Source organism: Thunnus maccoyii, chromosome 22 (genome assembly GCF_910596095.1).
Source record: "Thunnus maccoyii chromosome 22, fThuMac1.1, whole genome shotgun sequence".
Lineage (NCBI taxonomy): Eukaryota > Metazoa > Chordata > Actinopteri > Scombriformes > Scombridae > Thunnus > Thunnus maccoyii.
Genome location: NC_056554.1, coordinates 2,481,990 through 2,501,006, shown reverse-complemented (window position 1 = coordinate 2,501,006; position 19,017 = coordinate 2,481,990). Strand labels below are relative to the sequence as shown.

The following is a 19,017-nucleotide window of genomic DNA, read 5'->3' as shown; positions in this document are numbered from 1 at the left end:
ATAGAGTCCTGTTTCAGCAGCCATTCTGCTATAGATCACAATGTTCCTGATAGAGTCGCTGCTTAATGCCTCACAGTCATAGTGAGCAGCTATTTCTCTGATATATGGCAGTAGTTCACACAGAGCTGCATCGCCATAGACACAATTTACTTTTAATGGCCTTCGGGTGATTTACCTGAGGACTCGACAATGTCAGCTTGGTCAATTAACGGGATAGACACTTAATGACGTCAAATCGATACCACTGCCAACAGGCTGTGATTAAACAGATATAACAATGAGCTTCAATTCTAAAAGGTTTATTTTAACATAAAACATGTTATTCTGCCAGTCATTACTAAAACATGTGTAGGCATTTTTTCAAACTACTGCAATAAAATACCTCTCTGTTTTGCACACACATACACCAGGAGAGTCATGATGTCTGAAGACTTCATTGGCAAGATGACGGTCTCTCCTCCTAATGATGAGAAAAAAAGTCAGACATCGTACATGACAAATATACTACATATCAGTAACAGAATTTTTGGTTAAATTCGCCCTCCAGAGACCCAGAGGCACTGAAATAAATTAAGATACAGACAGATGCATCTTACCTATCAAGAGCCTGGCAAGGTCATCATGGTGGACCTGGAGAGATGGACCTCCTGGCTAAAATCTCATCTACCTCGGAGTGTGTGGCCCCCTTTAACACAACAACACAGATATTAGCTGCACCTAACAATCATGCATGGGAGAGAGAGTCCTCTACACTCCTATTGCCAAAGACTAGTTTGCCAGTATTCACAACTCAACTGCATATTGCAAGAACTGAATTTTGAGGCACAACAAAATAGCCAGCAGCAACATGACTGAAACACATACTGATGCACTGACATCTATTGCTGAGTCTAATGTTATGTGCTACTTACATAGACAAGTCGGCGTACAGCTTTTGGTGTCGTAAGGAGTCCCCGAACCCGTTCGTGGACCTCTTCCCATTCTCTATGAGAGCAGGACTGAGACCTGAAACAATCAGGGAATTTGCCATTTAGTGATGTTTTTTAGTAGCCATCATGACTCGCTTGAAATATGACAAAACTTAACATGCAAAGCAGAGATACTGTGGCTCCATGATGTGGTTACACCTAAATATGCCTTCAAACAGCTCCAAAGCTTATTTAAAGACAGTTAAGTTCAGTTCATGCAGTTATGGAAAAAGCAGCAACAACTAAATTTTAATTGGTTAAATGGAGTAAATACTTCCCAACTTGGTGGTTAGGGCTCAGCAGACTGGGATTTACAAAAAGCTTGCTAAGTGCAATGTCAATGTTCAAAGCTAATAAAGAAACTGACCTGCTGTGCCTAGCTTGTTCCCTGTAAGACCGCCACATTGCTGAAGGTTCAGGACCTTGGTGGTAGTCAAGAGGGTCATGTGTTTCTGAAGAGCTGGAGTCATCTTCAGATATACCACCAACCTACCAACAGAAACAGAAAGGCGTCAACACTTTCAGTTTGTTAAGTTGGAATCCATAATGTCATACCAGTGGTATTTTAAAGGAGTAGTTCAACACTTTTAAAAATACACTTGTTGGCTTTCTTTCTGAGAGAAAAGTGAGAAGATTGACATCAGCTGAGCAAAGAAAAGGGCTATCTGGCGCTAAAAAGCCAGTACAGTGTGGCAGATTACCTGACCACAGTCACTGACAAAGAAAAATAAAGAACTACCTTAACAAAGTACAGACTCAGTGAGCACAGCCTGGCCATCGAGACAGGCCGATACAAAAAAATCATGGTTTATGGATAAGCAGTTCTGCCAGCTGTGCAAGGAAGACAAAGTCGACACAGAGCTGCACTTTCAAACACAATGCACAAAACTCCAGCCAGTCCCAACTAAATATTTCCCAATTTCAAATACAAACATCCTGAATTTGACTACATAACCAACATAAACAAAATACCAATCCTATTAGGAGAGCACATAGAGAACTGCAGCCTAGCAGTACGTCTTTACCTGCCACACTCTGAAGAACTGTGAGTTCATATATATATTTTTTTTTTTTCTTTTCAAATCAAACATATTATTATTATTTCCATTGTTGCTGATATCCGTCAGTTAAGTTCATCTTTCTGTTTTTGCTACCTTTTTTTCCCTTTTCCTCCTTCAAGCACAATTTATGTAATTTGCATTACAAAATACTGTTGACATGGTTGTTGTTTTCAAACAATAAGGTTAACATAATGTTTTATTGTTTATATGTTAAAATCTATACTTCTCCCTGTTTGTACTACTTTGTAAAATGTGCTTTGGCAATATTGTATTTCAATTTGGTCATGCTAATAAAGCCTTATTAAATTGAATTGAATTGAATTGACATCAATTTCATGTCTGTTAAATATTGAGCTGGAGTCAGCATGTGGTTAGCCTAGCTCAGCATGAAGACTGGAAGCAGGGGGAAACAGCTAGCCTGACTCTGAAATGTAAAAAATATTTGTGGTTTTAGGGGAAATAATGAGCTGGAACTATTTCTTGTCAAACAATGGTATATCCATCCACCCAGTATGTCTGTACAGCATCACCAGCTTCAGCTCAGGTTGCCAGATACTTTCATGAGCACAGGTTTTGGTCTCTGTACAGACACAATGTTACCAAACATGACATCTTCAGTGTAACAAGACTCCAGGGAGCCAAACACGGTCACTACAACTGGCCGTTGACTGATAAGAAGTAGTTCCAGCACATAAAAACCACAGACTGTTGTTTTATACATTTCTGTTCACGTACAGATTAAACAACAAGATACAATGCGGAATTAGTGAGCTTTAGATGTGTTGGAAAGCGTTTTTGTTTTTTCACTTTGGACAGAGTTAGGCTAGCTGTTTCCCCTGCTTCCAGTCTCTATGCTAAGCTAGGCTAACTATGTCTGAATGTATTCTGTACTTAAAGCACAAACAAGTTTGTAAAAAATCTCAATCTCTCATCTCACTTCTGGAACAAACAGAAGAAAAGCATATTTCCAAAAATGTTTTCAATTTCAATGCTTGTGTTTCTTAAAATTAAAACCACATCCGATAAACCTCACAATGTCCCGTCCAAGAAGTGAAAGAGGAGGGAAATAAATTGTTCCTACCAAACCATTGGATAAAGATTGTCTTCGGCCAGTAGGAGAATATCTCACTAAAACAACAAAGAAAAGAGGAAAATATTTTATGAGAGTCACAACATGTATGCATTTATTTGATGATCGAAACCTAACTGTAAGTAGGTTACAGCACAGTACTCAACTGCAAGTAGGTTTATATCAAAACACTATCAGCTTGTTAAAGTGAACTGGGTCATGTCAACAGAGCAATATAACAATTGTAGTGAGTTTTACAAGATATTATGGTAAGTAATTTGGGACTGTAAAGCATGTTTAGTAGCAAAAACAGCTTTATATGATGCTTTCTACCTGTGGATGAAGACCTGGTCAAAGGTGAAGAGGAGTTGGTAAACACTACAGAGCGCTGAGGTGAGGAAGATTGACTGGATCCAGGCCACGAGGTCAACATCTATACACAGAGGGATGATGACACAGTAAGCAGGTCGAAATGCTACAGGGTTTATATGAGTTTCCCAACCAGGGCTGTAGTCATCTTGGGAAAGAGGTTGGCTTTTGTTAGACAATTTTATTGTGAAAGAGGAGACAGAAAAGGTAATATACTTCTATAAACTGGCTGTAGTTTCCTTACAGCTTAGTACGGATGATACTTTATGATTTTAAAGATAAAGGTGTACACCCTGATTTTAGTATTGGTGTCCAATGGCAATCCCATTATTTCCTCCCAGTTTACTGGTTTGAGACTCAACCCAACTGTCAACTGGCATAAAAACAGTGTTTTGGGAGGAAACTGGAGCTATTGGACACTACAACCAAATCAGAAACTGTATCTTTAACTTTAAACCTGCTTTTTCCTGCTTCTACTGACCAAGCCCCAAGGAAGAGCACCGGGCTCTGAAGCCAATTTGACATAGTGGCCAAACCGTGTAATTACAATGTCTCGTCATGCTATTAGGCCCAAGAAGACTTTTTCCCATAGACTTAAAATGTGAAAGAGACATCTCTAAATCAGTGGATTTTTTTGAGCGCCACAACCCCCATGAAATGACTTGTTTCACTATCAGAATTGTATCCGTTCGGTCTGATCACATTTCGAAAGTCTAGAAGAGCTGCATGATCAAATCATTTTATCCCCTTTAGCGGTCTTGGTCAGCAGAAGTCTCTACTGAGCATGGTCCATGGACCCATAGAGCATGCGCAGGATGTTTTCATCCAGGTATTTCTTTACAGCGGGAAGTAGCTTTTTTGGCTTCATGCCTCACTGAGCAACTTTCAAAGGAATAAACAGGGCTTTGCCTCCAACACTGTATCCAGTTCTCTTTATACATCTCTTCTCTTTCTCTTTATACAACCATACAACTGACTCAACAGCAGTTCAGCAAAAGTTACCTTAAACTTACCGAAACTTCACTTTTTTTTCTTTTTTTTTTTTAGTCAAACATTTAAAAAAAAGTTTTCTAACCAAAAAGATGCTTGATTTCAGTGTCACAAAGCTCTAAGTTTAACAAAACTAGCCTGCCTACTGACCTCAGTATTCTGGAGCAGTGGGCATCCTGATTCAAGACAAATAGTTGCCCAGAATATACAAAATCAGCATACAGTTTGATGACATGGTTCAGGTCTATTAAGCAGTATGTGAATCACCACAGAAACAGAACCCATGTCAGCAATCAAGACCTGCAGACACTCTGCACTAACCCCAAGCATCAGCCATATCCCTGCATACATGATTCAGTATTCAGGTTTCTAATCATTTGTGTGCAGTTGTATCTTGATTCCTCAACATCTCAATCTCTACCAACAGAGACTATTCAGAAACTTGGATCAGGTGTTTAAATGCCACAGTATCCTGGTTTCTACTGGAGTACTCCAGGTAGCATATCTAGGTTTCTCAAAATCGGGATAAGGCCTTATCCAGGTTTCTGAAACCAGGATAAGATGTTTAGTGGCCTGTAAAAACGAATGAAGTTAAATCAATGTGTGTTTAGACAAAGTTACATAATGGACACTTATTATATGTGTTTCTTACTGTTTGTGTGTGTTTACATTTTAAAAATGTTAAGATTACTAAATGAATAATCTGTAGTATATGCTCTGGGTTCCTCAATCTTTATTCATTCAGGGAACTTTTACTGAGAGCCAGGCTCTCTTTTGCAGGAACATCCCAATAAACACACACATAGTGACACACATTCACACCTGGAAGCTGCCCAGTATAACCACAGTCTGACCCGCTGGCCACTGAGCAGCTCCACCGGTGCAGCTGGAGTTAAGGGCCTTGCTCAAGGGCACCTGTCTTTAAAGTATCCAGCTATGTAAACCCTCACTCTGTGGTTCACTACAACTGACTCTACAGCCTTCTCACTGGTGGAAATGTTACAGAACACAGGAGAGGAGCTGTTAGGTGAGAGAGGTGAGAGAAGTCAGAGTTATATTTGTATTAGACAGGGTTCAAACCAAAGGATACACTCAAAGCCCAGTGCTGTAAAAATAAATAACTTAGCTCTTCTCTGCCATCTCCTGGCTGAAAATGACAGGCAATTTTAAAAAAAATCTTCATTTTTGATGTCTACTGTCTTAATCTCGAAGCAGTGCTGTGGTGTTGTCTTGTGTTGTGTGAGCTTACAGGCTGGGAGGTGCTGCTTTTGTCCCAGTTGGCCAGGCTGTGCCGGGCCAGGCGCTGGCTGTTTCCAGCCCTCAGTGGGGACAGGGATTGGGATCTAGGAATGTCTGACTTGGCAATGCTGTGTCTTTCTCTGTCCACTCTGCCACCTTGTCTCCTTCCCTGGGTCTGAGCTTGTTTCCTCTGAGGAGAGGAGGTCCTGGGCCTGCTGGAGCGTTTCCTGCTTCTCTTTGTCACTGGCCTCTGGAAAACAAAGGAGTGGATGTCTCAAAAGTTACACATAACATAAAAAGCTGTTTAGTCACTCACAGCACTTTCAGGAAAGATGGTGATCATGGTTAAATATTGAAAAAATTAAACAGTGACTTGAAGCACACAGCATGATGTGCTTACTTTATTACATTTAATCAAAATCACAATCTGTCCCTGACCTTAACCAAAGTCCTTTTGTTTTATTGTTTTACTATTTTATTCATTGCTTTTCCTGTTGCTCTGCTCTGTTGTAATGTGGTTTTAATTGTTATTTAATTGCTTGTGGTTTTATTGCCTTGTGTTGTAGCATCTCTTGAAAAAAAAAGTTCAGATCACACTTTCAAGGAACCCCTAAAGGACACTGAGAAAAATTAAATCTGTTCCAGTTAATACAGTCACCAGTGTCTGACGTGATGTAGTTTGATTCATTATACATCATATGTATTATAAAGGTGATCAGTGTTAGACCTGTTTGTATCTATTCTGTATATTTACTGATCCTAATAATAACACACTGGCATGAATTTGGCAATAGTGCATACGTATACACATATGTGTCATTATAATTGTAAGTAGTGCATTGTTTTTTCATCTTTAATTGGACTTTGAATATTAAAAACCTAAAATAGCACCAGCCTTATCATTAAAACCTGCTACTTAACAATAAATAAGCCAGTGACAAACATTTTCTGTCAGCTTCAATGAGCGCTTGTTTTGTCACTTTTGGTGAAGTCATCATTACAGGCTTTCAAAATCTGTGTTAGTTGAACCCTTTCAATATTTTTACATTATAACTGTATTTACTAGATGAACTTTACAGACTTTTTGAGTCACTTAACATAATCTTTACCATGGGTACATTCGGGTAGATGTTGATCACTGTATCAGCTGAGCACTCAATGATGGTTGTTTTAGTGGAAAACTCCAACCTCGGAGCAATACCCTGGCAAACAGAGAGGAGATGTCATATTCAGATATCATTGCATGATGTTTCCCTGCTATAGAGGCCAGGGCCATGGTGAATCATGGTATCAGAATTTTAGAAACCAATGCTCTAAACTCTGAAAAATGGAAATGTTAACTCATTATCACATTAAACATGCTACGTGTATGTTTGTGTTTAATATTTTAGATTGCAAATGCATTTAAATGTGATTCTATGATGCTTTTCTTTGGGATACCACCAACAAATGTGTATCCAAAATAAGACCACATTTTCTTTTTTTGGTAAACTTTATACATTGAAGAAGAACATGTTACCTTTGGTGGGACATAAAAAGCAGCACAAAATACCTTCAGGCTATGTGTAGAAAATGGATAACATTATTGAACACCTTAAGGTAACTTATCAGGATTGGACCTACTGGAAAGTAAGGTGCTCGGGTCATCAGAACCTCTCGGTCCACTCCAGAGAAAGAGGGAACCAGTTTGGGCTCTGGGAATAAAAAACGTCGAGCATCTTCCTCAAAGCAGGCCAGAGTGTCCCCCACTGCACACACAAACACACCTCTGTCAGTGACTGTTAAGACTTTCTGTGTCATGGACCATTTAAAGTACTGCATCTTCATTTGTGTGTGTGAACAGAAAAGAGGAATACAGTTTAAGCTTGTGCAGCAATAGCTGTAATTATAAAGAGCCATGTAGTGAACAAGAATAGAAAACGAATACGAAAAAAAACCAAAAACAACATCACCTGGATGAATCAGCTGCACCAGTTCAATCCTTATCGTCTCATCTGAGGAGATGAAGTATCACATTAAGAAAGATCTACAGTATCAGATCCCCAGTGGACAGAATGCACGTTACTGTATGATGAATTAAATCTAAGATAAATGTGGAGTCACAAGCTACAAATATAACAGAGGTAAGTTAATCTCACCTAAGGAAACAAAACACTGATTTCACAACATAGGAGATACATGTTCTTGTTTCTTCTTACATTTTTTGTTCAGCTAAATTATGATTTGTTTGTGTGGAAGCTGGTGGATCTCTGTAAACCTCTGTTAAACTGTGATGAGATTTAGTTGACATGGCTCATTATGTTTAATTAGCCCCACCGTTTTAGTCTTGTTGCCACTGGCTGTGCACTTACTGTCACTGGTCTTTCCGCCAGCAAATAATGCTGCACAATACGCCATAAAAGAAGAGGCCCATATCTCAAATTCACAATAAGGATATTCATAGTTATGCTTCAGGATAAATACCGATATCAGTGATATGGCAACTTATAATACCATATAATTTATACTATACAAACATACATAATAAAAATAAATTAAAACAGGTTTAACATATTTAAATACATTTCCACATGTAATAATCAGTTATTTCAGATTGATGTGATAATACTAGGTTTATACTTGATTTCAATACGGGAAAATACACACATGGAGTAAAATGAATATCAGTACAGACCGTCAATCTAAAATGCATGAATGCGTTTTATTTTCAGCATTTTTCATAAGATTGTCAGACTCACAATGGACAATTTAAAAAGAGGTTCAAAATCAATGCAGCAGAACCAGAGATATATTTTTTACTCTGCACATTCTTTTTTCTTGTCCTGGTGCCTACATTACCCACAATGCAACTCAACCACTGACAGTTCTCGAAGACTGTGGCGTGTTATGCTAGTAGTGGCTAATGTAGCTTGTAGCTGCTAGCCTCCATCAGAGATGAGGAGCGGGCTATAAAGGTCTGGTAACCTCACACCCCCAGATTTGTTTACTTTTCAAACTTCTTCAGCCCCAACCAACACTGACTCAAGTGACATCACTTGAGGCAGTTTATCGAATTTCACACAGCTCCCTCTGGTGACACAAAGGGTTTCATACTACTTTTTAAATCCCAAAAATTATGATACAGCCTGCCCAATGCATGAGAGGATTATGAGTGTGATAATTCATTAACTAATACAATACCTGCCACATAACACTGTATACAACCAAATATAAAGTAACTTACACTCAAGCATTACAGCGATGTCCCCAGGGTCGACTGCATGCCTGAAAATCTAGAAACAAAAAATTCAAGTTTTGTTTTTTGTTGATTGTGGTTTTTCTTTGTGTGTTTTTTATTAAGCTCTATTATTTTACAAGTGATATTAATAAAGTATATCTACAGGAGTTCTCAATGAACTTTATAGGGGATTTATAAATAGATATAATTAATTAATACCTATAAAAATGCAACAATATATGCAACAACATTAAATAAAGGAGAAAACTCAACAGCCAGTTGAGTTTAATACATTCACAATTGTTTCTAGTGGGCCTACACACTTTTTTCAAACAGTTCAGTAATGCAGAGCAGTGATAGCTTCTGCGCTACTTCATATTATTCAATTCTAGCTTTGTCTTATCTTTCTCCCACATGAATAAGAAGCAAACACCTACCTTTTCAAAGGTCATCTTCTCATGAAACAGCAGAGGGAAGACAGCAGGGACACATTCAGACTGACGGTACTGGCCCATAAAGCACATGCTGAGGTAGATGTCATCCTTGGCTGGCAGATGAACTCCAGGACAAGAAACCTGAGAGGAATAAATATTGGTTCAACTAAAGAGGGTTATATAATAAGTAGTGTCAAATCTGTACTGTGCTTGAGCCATTTTCTACTGGCTGCCAGCAGAGGTGACAAAAGTCCTAAATTACTTTATGCTATGATTTAGAGGAACACTCCAACACTGAGGTTCTCCCCTTTATTCATTCATCTAGTTCCCTATTCATTTCCCAAAAAGTCAGCCTGACACATTTGGTATATTCATAAATTTTGAGACACCCATAGAAACTGAAAATCACTCGCTAAGTTTGGTTGCAAAACACCTGGGCTGCTAGAACGTGTAAATACACCAAATATTTCTGGGGATTGTAGTCTCAATCTGTTGAGAATTCTAGTTAGTAGTTGCACACATATACAGTATCATTGTGTTTACAGCAGTCATGAATGATCCCTAGCCTACAACTATTAGGCATGTGACTCCAACAGCAACAGTTTTGAGTGTGACCTTTAATAATGAGGTCAGCTTATATCAAAAACATTCTGCCTGTTCATGAAAATATAAGCATGACCTATTTTTAAATGTACTTACATTTATCTAATATGAATATATATATTTCTGAGACTTGTGCACTATAATAAAAAGGCCTTTTACACAATGATCCCGGGTAGTATGTTCAGTCCTACAAGCAGTGATGGAAGAGGCAGATCTTTCACTTGAGTACAACTACCAATTCACTATAATAATATTAATACGTTATTGCCCAAATAAAGTTCCTGTATCGCCAAATTAGAAAAAGTATTTATTAGCTAAATGTATTTAAGTATTAGCGGACTCCTTATTAAAATGTCTCCCTTCAAATATTAAGTGATTATGGATACTTGAACTGATGGAGTGGAGAAGAAGGGTAAAACAGCACAAAATAGAAATACTCAGATTTCTCTCACGCTTACAGAGTGTTTCATGTCTTGCTAACCTTTATTGACATCCTTTTGTAAAATTCACCATAATGCTGAAATATGTCCAGAGGAATGACATATTAGAGTTTCATACATAACAAACACTAGAAGCTATCCGCTTGGAGAGACAGAAAGCGGGTCGACTAATTTTAAAGTTGAAACTGAATTCATTAAACGTATATTCGGTGTATTACATATATGCCGAATTACAGAGTAACGCTCAACGTTTCATGCAGCATTGTAAATCCGGTGCTAACAAATGTGTATCTTTGTCAGTAGATAGGGCAATATAAAAACAACAGTAATAAGAATGTAGACTGGAGGTTGTCCTATCATTTTCTATTCAGAACCAATGCATACCAGGAGGACAGGTTAAGACTTAATTAGGAAGATGACATATCTTACCGCTCTGAACTTTAAATCAACCACCACTTTCAGTGCTTTTCGAGACATTGGACCCTCCTGTCTCATGTGATAAAACGGACTAACCTAGCTACTTCAACTGGATGAAGTCTGCACTCTTCTCCGCTTTAGCGTCGCCTTACCTTGTTACCAGGGATACCACAACTTCCGTTGTAGTTGCAACCAGAGCTGACCCTTCCATAATGGGAGACGTTCATAAATATCTTTCCTAAACTATTTTTTATTTGCCTTACCTTACAGTTTTATCTGCCATGACTATAGTCTTTCGCTAGGATTTTATTTGCCACAGTTGAGCTCAATTGGTCACGTGGTTCCAATAGGTTCGTCACAGCAATTAGCGGGAAACATTTGCATCAGATGAGACATATTAGCCCATATAAAATCAGAGGAAGGTGACTGGTTCCTATAAATATTCAAGGGTATGGGCCTTAGCAGATCCCCAGTCAAATGTCAAATATCATATCATTTTAATGTAATGTATTCTAACATAAAATATTTCATCCAAAGCACTATTATCATTCTCAAATCTGTCTTGATAGCATAGCATAATGGCTGCAGAACAATTAGCAGCATTGTAGTACAGTTCAGTTCATTCTGTGTTGCAGGACACCACCATGGTTTACAGGTTAAGACACCAACTTACTTGTGATTATTCCATCCACAGATGCATTCATATGTCTCACACACTTTCTGATCATGCAAGGCTGGCACCTCATACTGTATATGTTGGTGCAATAGAGAGTGTGTTATTTTTTCATTTTTAACATTTATTTTGGCCCATGTCCTAATAAGACAGTAAAATGAATATATTTTCTCTTTCAGTTTACATATTGGTGACATTATTCTCTGTTATACTCTTAGATAGATAGTTCTGCAGAGAATGTATCCAACTCTGTCCTTTCTATATCCTGAATAAACTCCTCTTAAAAGGAATTCCAGGCTCAGTAGAAATCATGGTCATGTGTTGCCTTTATCCTTTTTGAAATATTTTCTTTGAAACAAATCAATTTGGCACAGATCTGAGCTTTATCTTTCAGCTCCAAACAAAAGAATTAAAGTTTTACTTATTATGTTCCTGAATGTAATATGAACTGAATATTCTGCCAAAAATTTTAGCAAAACTGAAATGTCCCATTTATATGAGCAGTCCAACTAAATTCTGAGCCATTAAATAGGCACAAATTAAAACTTTCAATAAATATATAGAGTAAAAAAAATGAAATTTTCAAGAAATAGGAACATCATTCTTTCGAACAGCCTTAGGATCAATAAATCCAAACACGTCCTCTTCAGTCCCATAGCATCAGATGTCCGAACTTATGTTTGGAGGTGTTTTAAGCACTTTTCTCAGTTTGGTCTGGTGTGTCAGGGTCAGAGTCCGAGTCTGAATCCTCCTCCTCTTTTTCCTGAATGGCTGTTCCGTCCTGGGTGACGGCCACCGCTCCTTTCCTCTGAGGCAGGATGGTGAAGAATGCCTCCTGCCAGCTGCCCTTCTCCAGATACGCCAGGATGATCTCAAACACTGAAAGAGAGATGAAAGCTTTCAAAACCAAACTAGAGCAGTAGAGCATTGGGAACAAGTTTGAGAGTCAAAGCACTTAGCCAACCTCTTCAAACAGCTTACTGTACAGCCAGGAAAATCAAGAATCCTTCGCTAAGCCCTGCCCTCTTGATTACCGTTACTACACATGTCAAGCTTTCTGTTCCAGCGTTTCATGTATTAAGTTGACAGTGTTAACGCTGGCAAACCACTAAAAATTCTTAGTAACAATGAGTTCTTGATTTAAGATGGAAGCAGACTCAGACTGATTTTTAACTGCTGACTGTTGACTTTGCTGTCTGAAATGACAACTGTTGCAGGTGGATCTGATCAACTGTAGTTAGCTAGCTAGCTAATTAGCATTAGCTCAGCAAGCTAGTAACTCACTTTTTTAAGTCTTCAGTTGACTAGTATAAAAACAGAGGATAGGTTAAAATGGTTTCAGATATGCATGCGATACAGAGCAGGACATTGCTGGTAATGTAAATTCTGATATTGCATTATAAGGAACCAGCTCCTATACACATCAGTTCTAAACAGGGCTTTATAACGTAACTTGTAACCTCCTAAATAATGTAGTTACTTAATGATTTAATGATGAAGTAATACTAGGTTACTACTTCTGAAGGTGGCAAGCTAGTTAGCCAGGCATGCTAAGGTTAGCAGTTTATGTTAAAGCAGACAAACGCACAGTATTGATCCGTTCACTTTCGTTCTTGTATTTTGGTTTTGGAAATGTGATATAACTAAAAGACCCTTCATAGTCTTCATGTATCAAGTATCTTTCTTACTAGAGCCCCATGCACTTCATCATATTGAGAAATGCAAAGCTTCAGCTGCTGTTCCTGGATACAGTTGCTAAACCAAGATTAGACATTTACGGTTTCATGGAGAGACTTAGGAAACGATCAAGTAACATACATTACCAATGTCTGCTAGCCCAATCACAACTAAACTGGTCAATGAAAAAAAGTGGGCTACTTTACCCCAAATACATCACATCCTAAAGCCACTTGTGGCCTGCTTTAAAACAACTGTCATCATGTCCATATATTGATCTGATCATACTAGTCCTCACCATGATTGACTGCCAGAACCTTCCGACTGTTCATCTTGACAAAGCTGCTTAGAGGAAGCTGGGCATGATCAATCCCCAGCTCCTTCGCTCTCTCAAAGGTGATCCCCTGAAAGCCAAACAGAACACCAACTGTCTCAAATCATGAAGCAGGATGCATACATTTCACCTGAAGCATTTTCTCCATCATCTATTCAGCTTAGTTTGTCAAACCAGCAGCTGTGGAGACAGACAGACAGACCTTGTGGTGGTTGTGGTCCACCAGGCCTCCTATCACATAGGCCTTTTTTGGGTCCAGCTCTTCCAGCACATTGGGAGAGTCAGACGTCAGGTACACCAGCTCTTCCTTAGTCACAACTTCACTGTAGTGTTCTGTTGAGATGGTAATGTCCTGCACACAGACATATGGTACAAGTAGTCCATGTAAAAACTGTGGGATTTGTCTGTGCATATATACACAGACAAATTTCAAGTTTTCTTAATAACAATCATTTCAGGGCCATTCCACAGTTATTTATGGAAGATTTAAAATCCCCAAATAAAGACAAACCAAACAAAAAAATAAAGTGAGATACAACACACATTTTTTATTTTGTATTTCCTTTATATATTTATTGAGTCATAATAATTGAAATACATGTTGAATGAAATTTACAGTAGCTTTTTGTCTTTAATAACTGAATAAATTGCATTGTGACATTAATTCTCCATGTTAAAATCAAATCACAACAGAGAAAGTGAAGAGGTGTATAATATTACTAAGAACGGCACAGAACTGCCAATTTTTTCCAATTTAAGCCAAACAATTTTCCTTTTAACTTGTGTTTTTCATTTAATAATGCCAGTAAATGCATGCACAAAAAAGGGAAATACATATAGTGTGTGTACAAGTGTGTATTGTATTTCACTTTATTTCTGTTTGATTTGATTGTAATTTAGGCATTTTAAATCTTCCATACAGTCTAGATGCTACTGAAGGGGGTTTTCTGCCAAGAGAAAAATGAAACTCAAAAATACAATTACATTAACAATAAAGTATAACAGGAACATTAGCAGCACTTTTAGATTATTATCTGATTCCTTTTTTTTATTTTCTGTATGGTAACTTTTTGATTCTATTTAGAAATTGGCCACAGAGACAAGAATATCTGCACATAAATATCATAATTAGATCATTTGGGATAAATCTGTGCAGCCACCAAATTGTTTTAGTTTGACAATTTAAGAGCACACAAAGCCGTTTTTTCCTCTTGAGAGCATATATACTGTGAGTCAATATCATTGAACAAATTGTATCACGGTATAGATGCATTCTGCCAGCAAGAAAAGCATTATTGCAGTGCATCCCTGGCTAAGCTAAACACTAGCGCAAAGCCTGAAGAGACAGTCCTATTATAAAGCTTTTTTTTTCAATTTTCAGCTTGGTCAAAATCATGAAGTTGTTTTCAGACAAGTTTATAAAAATATTTAGATTTTATTACATTCACATTTAATTCAGAAAAAGTATTGTTCAGTTCCACAGCCCCTTAGACAGTGTTGCTTCTCATAGTTTCTCTTCTCTGTGAAAATGTCTTTGTGTAGCTTATGGCATGAAAGCTCTTTACCATTCTGCAGTGTTTTCAATTACTTTTCTTCCAGGTGAATACATGATGGCAGATGCTGACTGCTGTATGTTTGTTACTCATGGTGCAACTACATGCGCAATCACACGCTAAACCTCTATCCTGCCTGTAAAGCAAATACCAGACTGAAAAGAGAAAAGGGGAAATTGCTCTGGCTGCTTACCTTCCAGTTCACCCATCCTTTGTCTTTTGCATCCATACTCTGTTTCAGCTGTCCTCCGAGGCTTGTTAGATAAAACTGGAGAAAGTAGAGCAGAGGTCAAGCATTAGACATCGTCTCCACTGGTTTCATGTGTTAATCAGTACCCACTCACCTGGACTGGATGTAGGGCTCGTCTGTTCTCAGCATAGCACCGCTGGATCTGTTTGTGAAGTTTGCAAACATCCTGAAGAGACAACAAGAACATTGGTCGACCTCAGTTAATATCTCTGAATCTACACATGGAAGTCAACCCTCTGAAGTGTCTCCCAGAACAGTTCACCTTGACCAACATGAGGCTGTCAAAGCTGCAGTCCACCACCAGCCTCAGTGAGCTGGGCGTCACCTCTCTGCGTGGACGTTTCCTGGCACTCTGGGCTTCACCTCCCTCCTCCTCATGATGATTCTGCCTCTGCAGGCGACGCTGCTGCTTCCTCTCCTTTCGTCTCTGCCTGCAGCAGAAAGCACAAGTCAGATACTGCCAACGTGGGCGATGACGCGACACTAAACTCCAACTCTCCCATAACATTCAAAACACACAACTATCCCGGATAAACTACACTCAGCAAGGACAGTCCACGCTGGATTTCCTGGTGTGTTTAGGATCGTTATCGTGTTGTAGAAGCCATCCTCTGTTCAGCTTCAGCTTTTTACAGACGATGTGAGGTTTGCTTCCAGAATTTGCTGGTATTTAGTGGAATCCATTCTTCCCTCCACCCCTGCAATGTTTCCTGTGTCACTACTGCAACACAACCCCAAAGCATAAAAGATCCGCTCCCATGCTTAACAGTTGGCCTGTTGCTGCTCCTTTTTCCCCCTAAACATACCTTTGCTAATTGTGGCCAAAGAGTTCTATTTTAACTTCATCAGCACTTGTTTCCAAAACGCATCAGGCTTCTGTAGATGTGCCGTTGCATACTTCTGACGTTGGATTTTATGATGAGGATGCAGGTAAGGCGTTCCTCTACTGACTCTTCCATGAAGGTCTTGTTTGTACGAGCATCGCTGCACAGTGGAACAATGCACCACCACTCCTGAGTCTGCTAAATCTTCCTGCAGGTTTTTTGCAGTTTTCTTGGTCTTCCAGATCTCATCTTGACCTCCACAAAAAAACACTTTCCAATATAATACACACCAGTACACCACCACCCACTGCAAGCTCAATAATGAACATAAAGTAGAATCATCACCTTTCTGAGAACGTCAACTAAAACTGAAAATGTATAAGCTTCTTAAAAGTAGAATTGATAGCACAGCTGTTGTATTGAATTGCATTAGATTGCACAGGTGTTCCTAATAAAGTGCTCGGTGAACGTATGTCACATCTAACTATGGACTTATTTGTTTGCGTAAAGTTTATCCATATTCATCAGTGGTCTTTTTATTTGAAATATGTTTCATTTTAATTATGGAAAAATAGCCACTAGAAGTAAGACACCCTTAAACTGGAATATATTTGAGTGGAGTTTGTCTTGACAGAACACTGAAGCCAACACTTTGACATTTAAAAAGTACAAACAGCATGATGTGCTACATCAACAACTGTAATCACACTGAAATGCAGTAATAAATGTATTAATGAGACAGACAGTATTAAAATGAGATTTCTTACTTTCGTAGTTCCCTCTCTTCTTCCCATTTCTGCTGCTTCAGGAGCTTCTTCCTCTGCCTTTTCGACAGAGTTTGGTTTTCTGCTGCAGCTTCTCCGTTACTGCTCACAGTCTTTTCACTCAACTTATTTTCTCCGTTTTCACTGTCCTGCTGCTGGGACGAAGCCTCACTTTTCACGCTGTCATCAGCCATCAGTGAAGAATGCAGATAGCTGGAAGTTAGCTGCTTGCTAATGTTTCTGTGTCAACCAGCTGCTGACTTTAGGTGGTTGACGAGGTTTTGCAGGAAACTCACTGACCGCATTTAATAGCCAATAAAAGGTCGTCACAGTATAATTCAACGACAACGAAGCAGTAAGAAAGTAATACTGGACAACTACACAGGCTGTTCAACTTAGCCACCATTCCACATGTATATTATTGTGGCGCATAATGACGTCGTTTAACCGCGCCAGATGCATTCAGATGCTGTCGGACGTATTATCGACTTCGGTTTGAATCTCCTGTAAAAATCATAATTGACAACATTTTTGTAGTTTCTGCCTGATAACTAAATTGGCAAGTCGTCACATTTATGTTCGGACAGTACATAAGCGCCTTCAACAGCTGATGATGTCATCTTTTGCCAATGTGTCAAAATAAGCGTCTAGTTTATACGTGCTTCAAACAAAGCATCTGTTTTAACTGTTTTCTACAACAATATCAAAAACAACACCGGCCACTTAAAAACGTCATTCATCTTGTTCACTAGCTTACTTGCAACCAAAATCACTTTGAAGGAACAAGAAAATGGTGTAAAATCAAAACACTACAAGAAGAGTTAACGAGGAGCACTTGAAGGCAACATCATATGTAGAAGCCAGGTATGGTTTTACTTGAACTTTAAAATATGATTCAGGAACTTAATGAAATCAACGAATCTTTTATAATTAACTCGTGACATTAAACTGATTTGAATTAATGTAGTTCTGAGTGTTAACTCATGAAATTAAGTTCCTAAAGAAACATAATCAGCATATTAGCATACTACCTGCATGCATCATGCATGGTTTGGCATGCATTGTTATGACAATCTTAAGTTCAGATCCACTTCCTTGCTTTTTCTAGAGCTTTCAACCATATTACAGTCTTCATCAGCAATAAACTAACAAACTTCATCTGCTGGAACCACATGATATAGTTAAAGCTCTGGGAGAAGCTAGTAAGTGGACTTTGAGTGGGATTGTTTGTACAAACTATATTAATTCATTGGTTGTTCTAAAAGACATTGTAACACAATGATGAATACTTATTAGGACTATGTAGTAGAGAATAAATTAACCCAGATTTCAATTCTGTTGACCCAGAAAAAGTGTTCTCATTAAGAAATATTTATATTATTTTACATAAACTAAGTGGTATACTTTCATATTTAAATCATCCTTGACACATGTTTAAAAGCTGTAACTTCTGGCATTATGGATGGTCATGAGTTTCTCATTTTTTAATAAACCATCAGTTCTGCAGGTATGAATGTTTATAAAGTCATTCATAAAGGGTCCATCAATAAAGACCACCATTAATTATTAATGAATACATTAGTTTCTGTGTCGATGTACATTGCAAAATAGCCTGAGACATACAGTATGTGTGAGGTATGGCTCTGGATGTGATGGAATGCATTGCAGACACACTGGGATTAGATGCCTCTATACAGTTAGGGCTCTGCAACATGAGCTTGCAGCCATCCACCTGCATCCCTTCCTAACCCAGTTATTATATAGGCCCACAGCCAGCAGATAAGCCTTTAACACTGACCGCTTATTTAGCACACATTCCAGCATCAACAGTGCTAAGCCACATTTCAGTCTTGCAAAGTTGTCAGTGCTCAATGGGATTTTGATAAAGATGGAAACTTTAAAGGGTCATTAAAAAATAAAATAAAATCCACATTTAAAAAAAATGTCCAGACCAGTCAATGAATCCCCTCCCCTCATTTAATTAGTTAAAGGAATAGTTCGACATTTTGGGAAATACGCCATATTCCCAAAAAAGTTAAACTATTTTAAATGATCATAACATATAATCATGATACAATAGCTGATTTGTGTCTTTTACAACATTGACTGTATGCATTCTTTCCAATTTTTGTTGT

General features: G+C 38.3%; 2 protein-coding genes across 4 annotated transcripts; both read right to left on the bottom strand.

Moving 5' to 3' along the window:
• Positions 1-283: 283 nt before the first annotated feature.
• On the bottom strand, positions 284-11,682 carry spata6l (spermatogenesis associated 6-like). Of its 3 annotated transcripts, none has more exons than XM_042401455.1 (13): positions 11,071-11,682; positions 9,351-9,488; positions 8,920-8,968; positions 7,649-7,690; positions 7,320-7,444; positions 6,806-6,898; positions 5,707-5,946; positions 3,432-3,531; positions 3,111-3,157; positions 1,336-1,457; positions 912-1,005; positions 597-685; positions 284-460 (listed from the first exon to the last, which is right to left on the bottom strand). In XM_042401455.1, the coding sequence occupies exons 2-12, from the start codon at positions 9,435-9,437 to the stop codon at positions 620-622; spliced, it is 1,065 nt and encodes a 354-aa protein (XP_042257389.1). In that variant the 5' UTR covers positions 9,438-9,488; positions 11,071-11,682; the 3' UTR covers positions 284-460; positions 597-619. The 3 variants fall into 3 exon arrangements, with proteins under 3 accessions (XP_042257389.1, XP_042257387.1, XP_042257388.1); XM_042401453.1 differs by lacking the exon at positions 11,071-11,682 and adding an exon at positions 10,960-11,064; XM_042401454.1 differs by lacking the exon at positions 11,071-11,682 and adding an exon at positions 10,820-10,953.
• Positions 11,683-11,788: 106 nt separating this feature from the next.
• trmt10a (tRNA methyltransferase 10A) lies at positions 11,789-17,329 on the bottom strand. Its single transcript, XM_042401457.1, has 7 exons — positions 16,886-17,329; positions 15,557-15,725; positions 15,389-15,460; positions 15,238-15,312; positions 13,694-13,843; positions 13,456-13,561; positions 11,789-12,359 (listed from the first exon to the last, which is right to left on the bottom strand). The coding sequence occupies exons 1-7, from the start codon at positions 17,074-17,076 to the stop codon at positions 12,172-12,174; spliced, it is 951 nt and encodes a 316-aa protein (XP_042257391.1). The 5' UTR covers positions 17,077-17,329; the 3' UTR covers positions 11,789-12,171.
• Positions 17,330-19,017: the final 1,688 nt, after the last annotated feature.

Coding starts and splice junctions, on each gene's coding strand:
- spata6l (XM_042401453.1), bottom strand. CDS start 11,034: ATGAACGTCTCCCATTATGGAAGGGTCAGCTCTGGTTGCAACTACAAC. Junction 7,445..7,648: donor GGTGCAGCTGATTCATCCAG/GTGATGTTGTTT, acceptor TTGTGTGTGCAG/TGGGGGACACTCTGGCCTGC. Junction 3,158..3,431: donor GACCAGGTCTTCATCCACAG/GTAGAAAGCATC, acceptor TTGTTGTTTTAG/TGAGATATTCTCCTACTGGC.
- trmt10a (XM_042401457.1), bottom strand. CDS start 17,076: ATGGCTGATGACAGCGTGAAAAGTGAGGCTTCGTCCCAGCAGCAGGAC. Junction 15,461..15,556: donor ACAGCCTCATGTTGGTCAAG/GTGAACTGTTCT, acceptor TTGTCTCTTCAG/GATGTTTGCAAACTTCACAA. Junction 15,313..15,388: donor GAGCCCTACATCCAGTCCAG/GTGAGTGGGTAC, acceptor TACTTTCTCCAG/TTTTATCTAACAAGCCTCGG.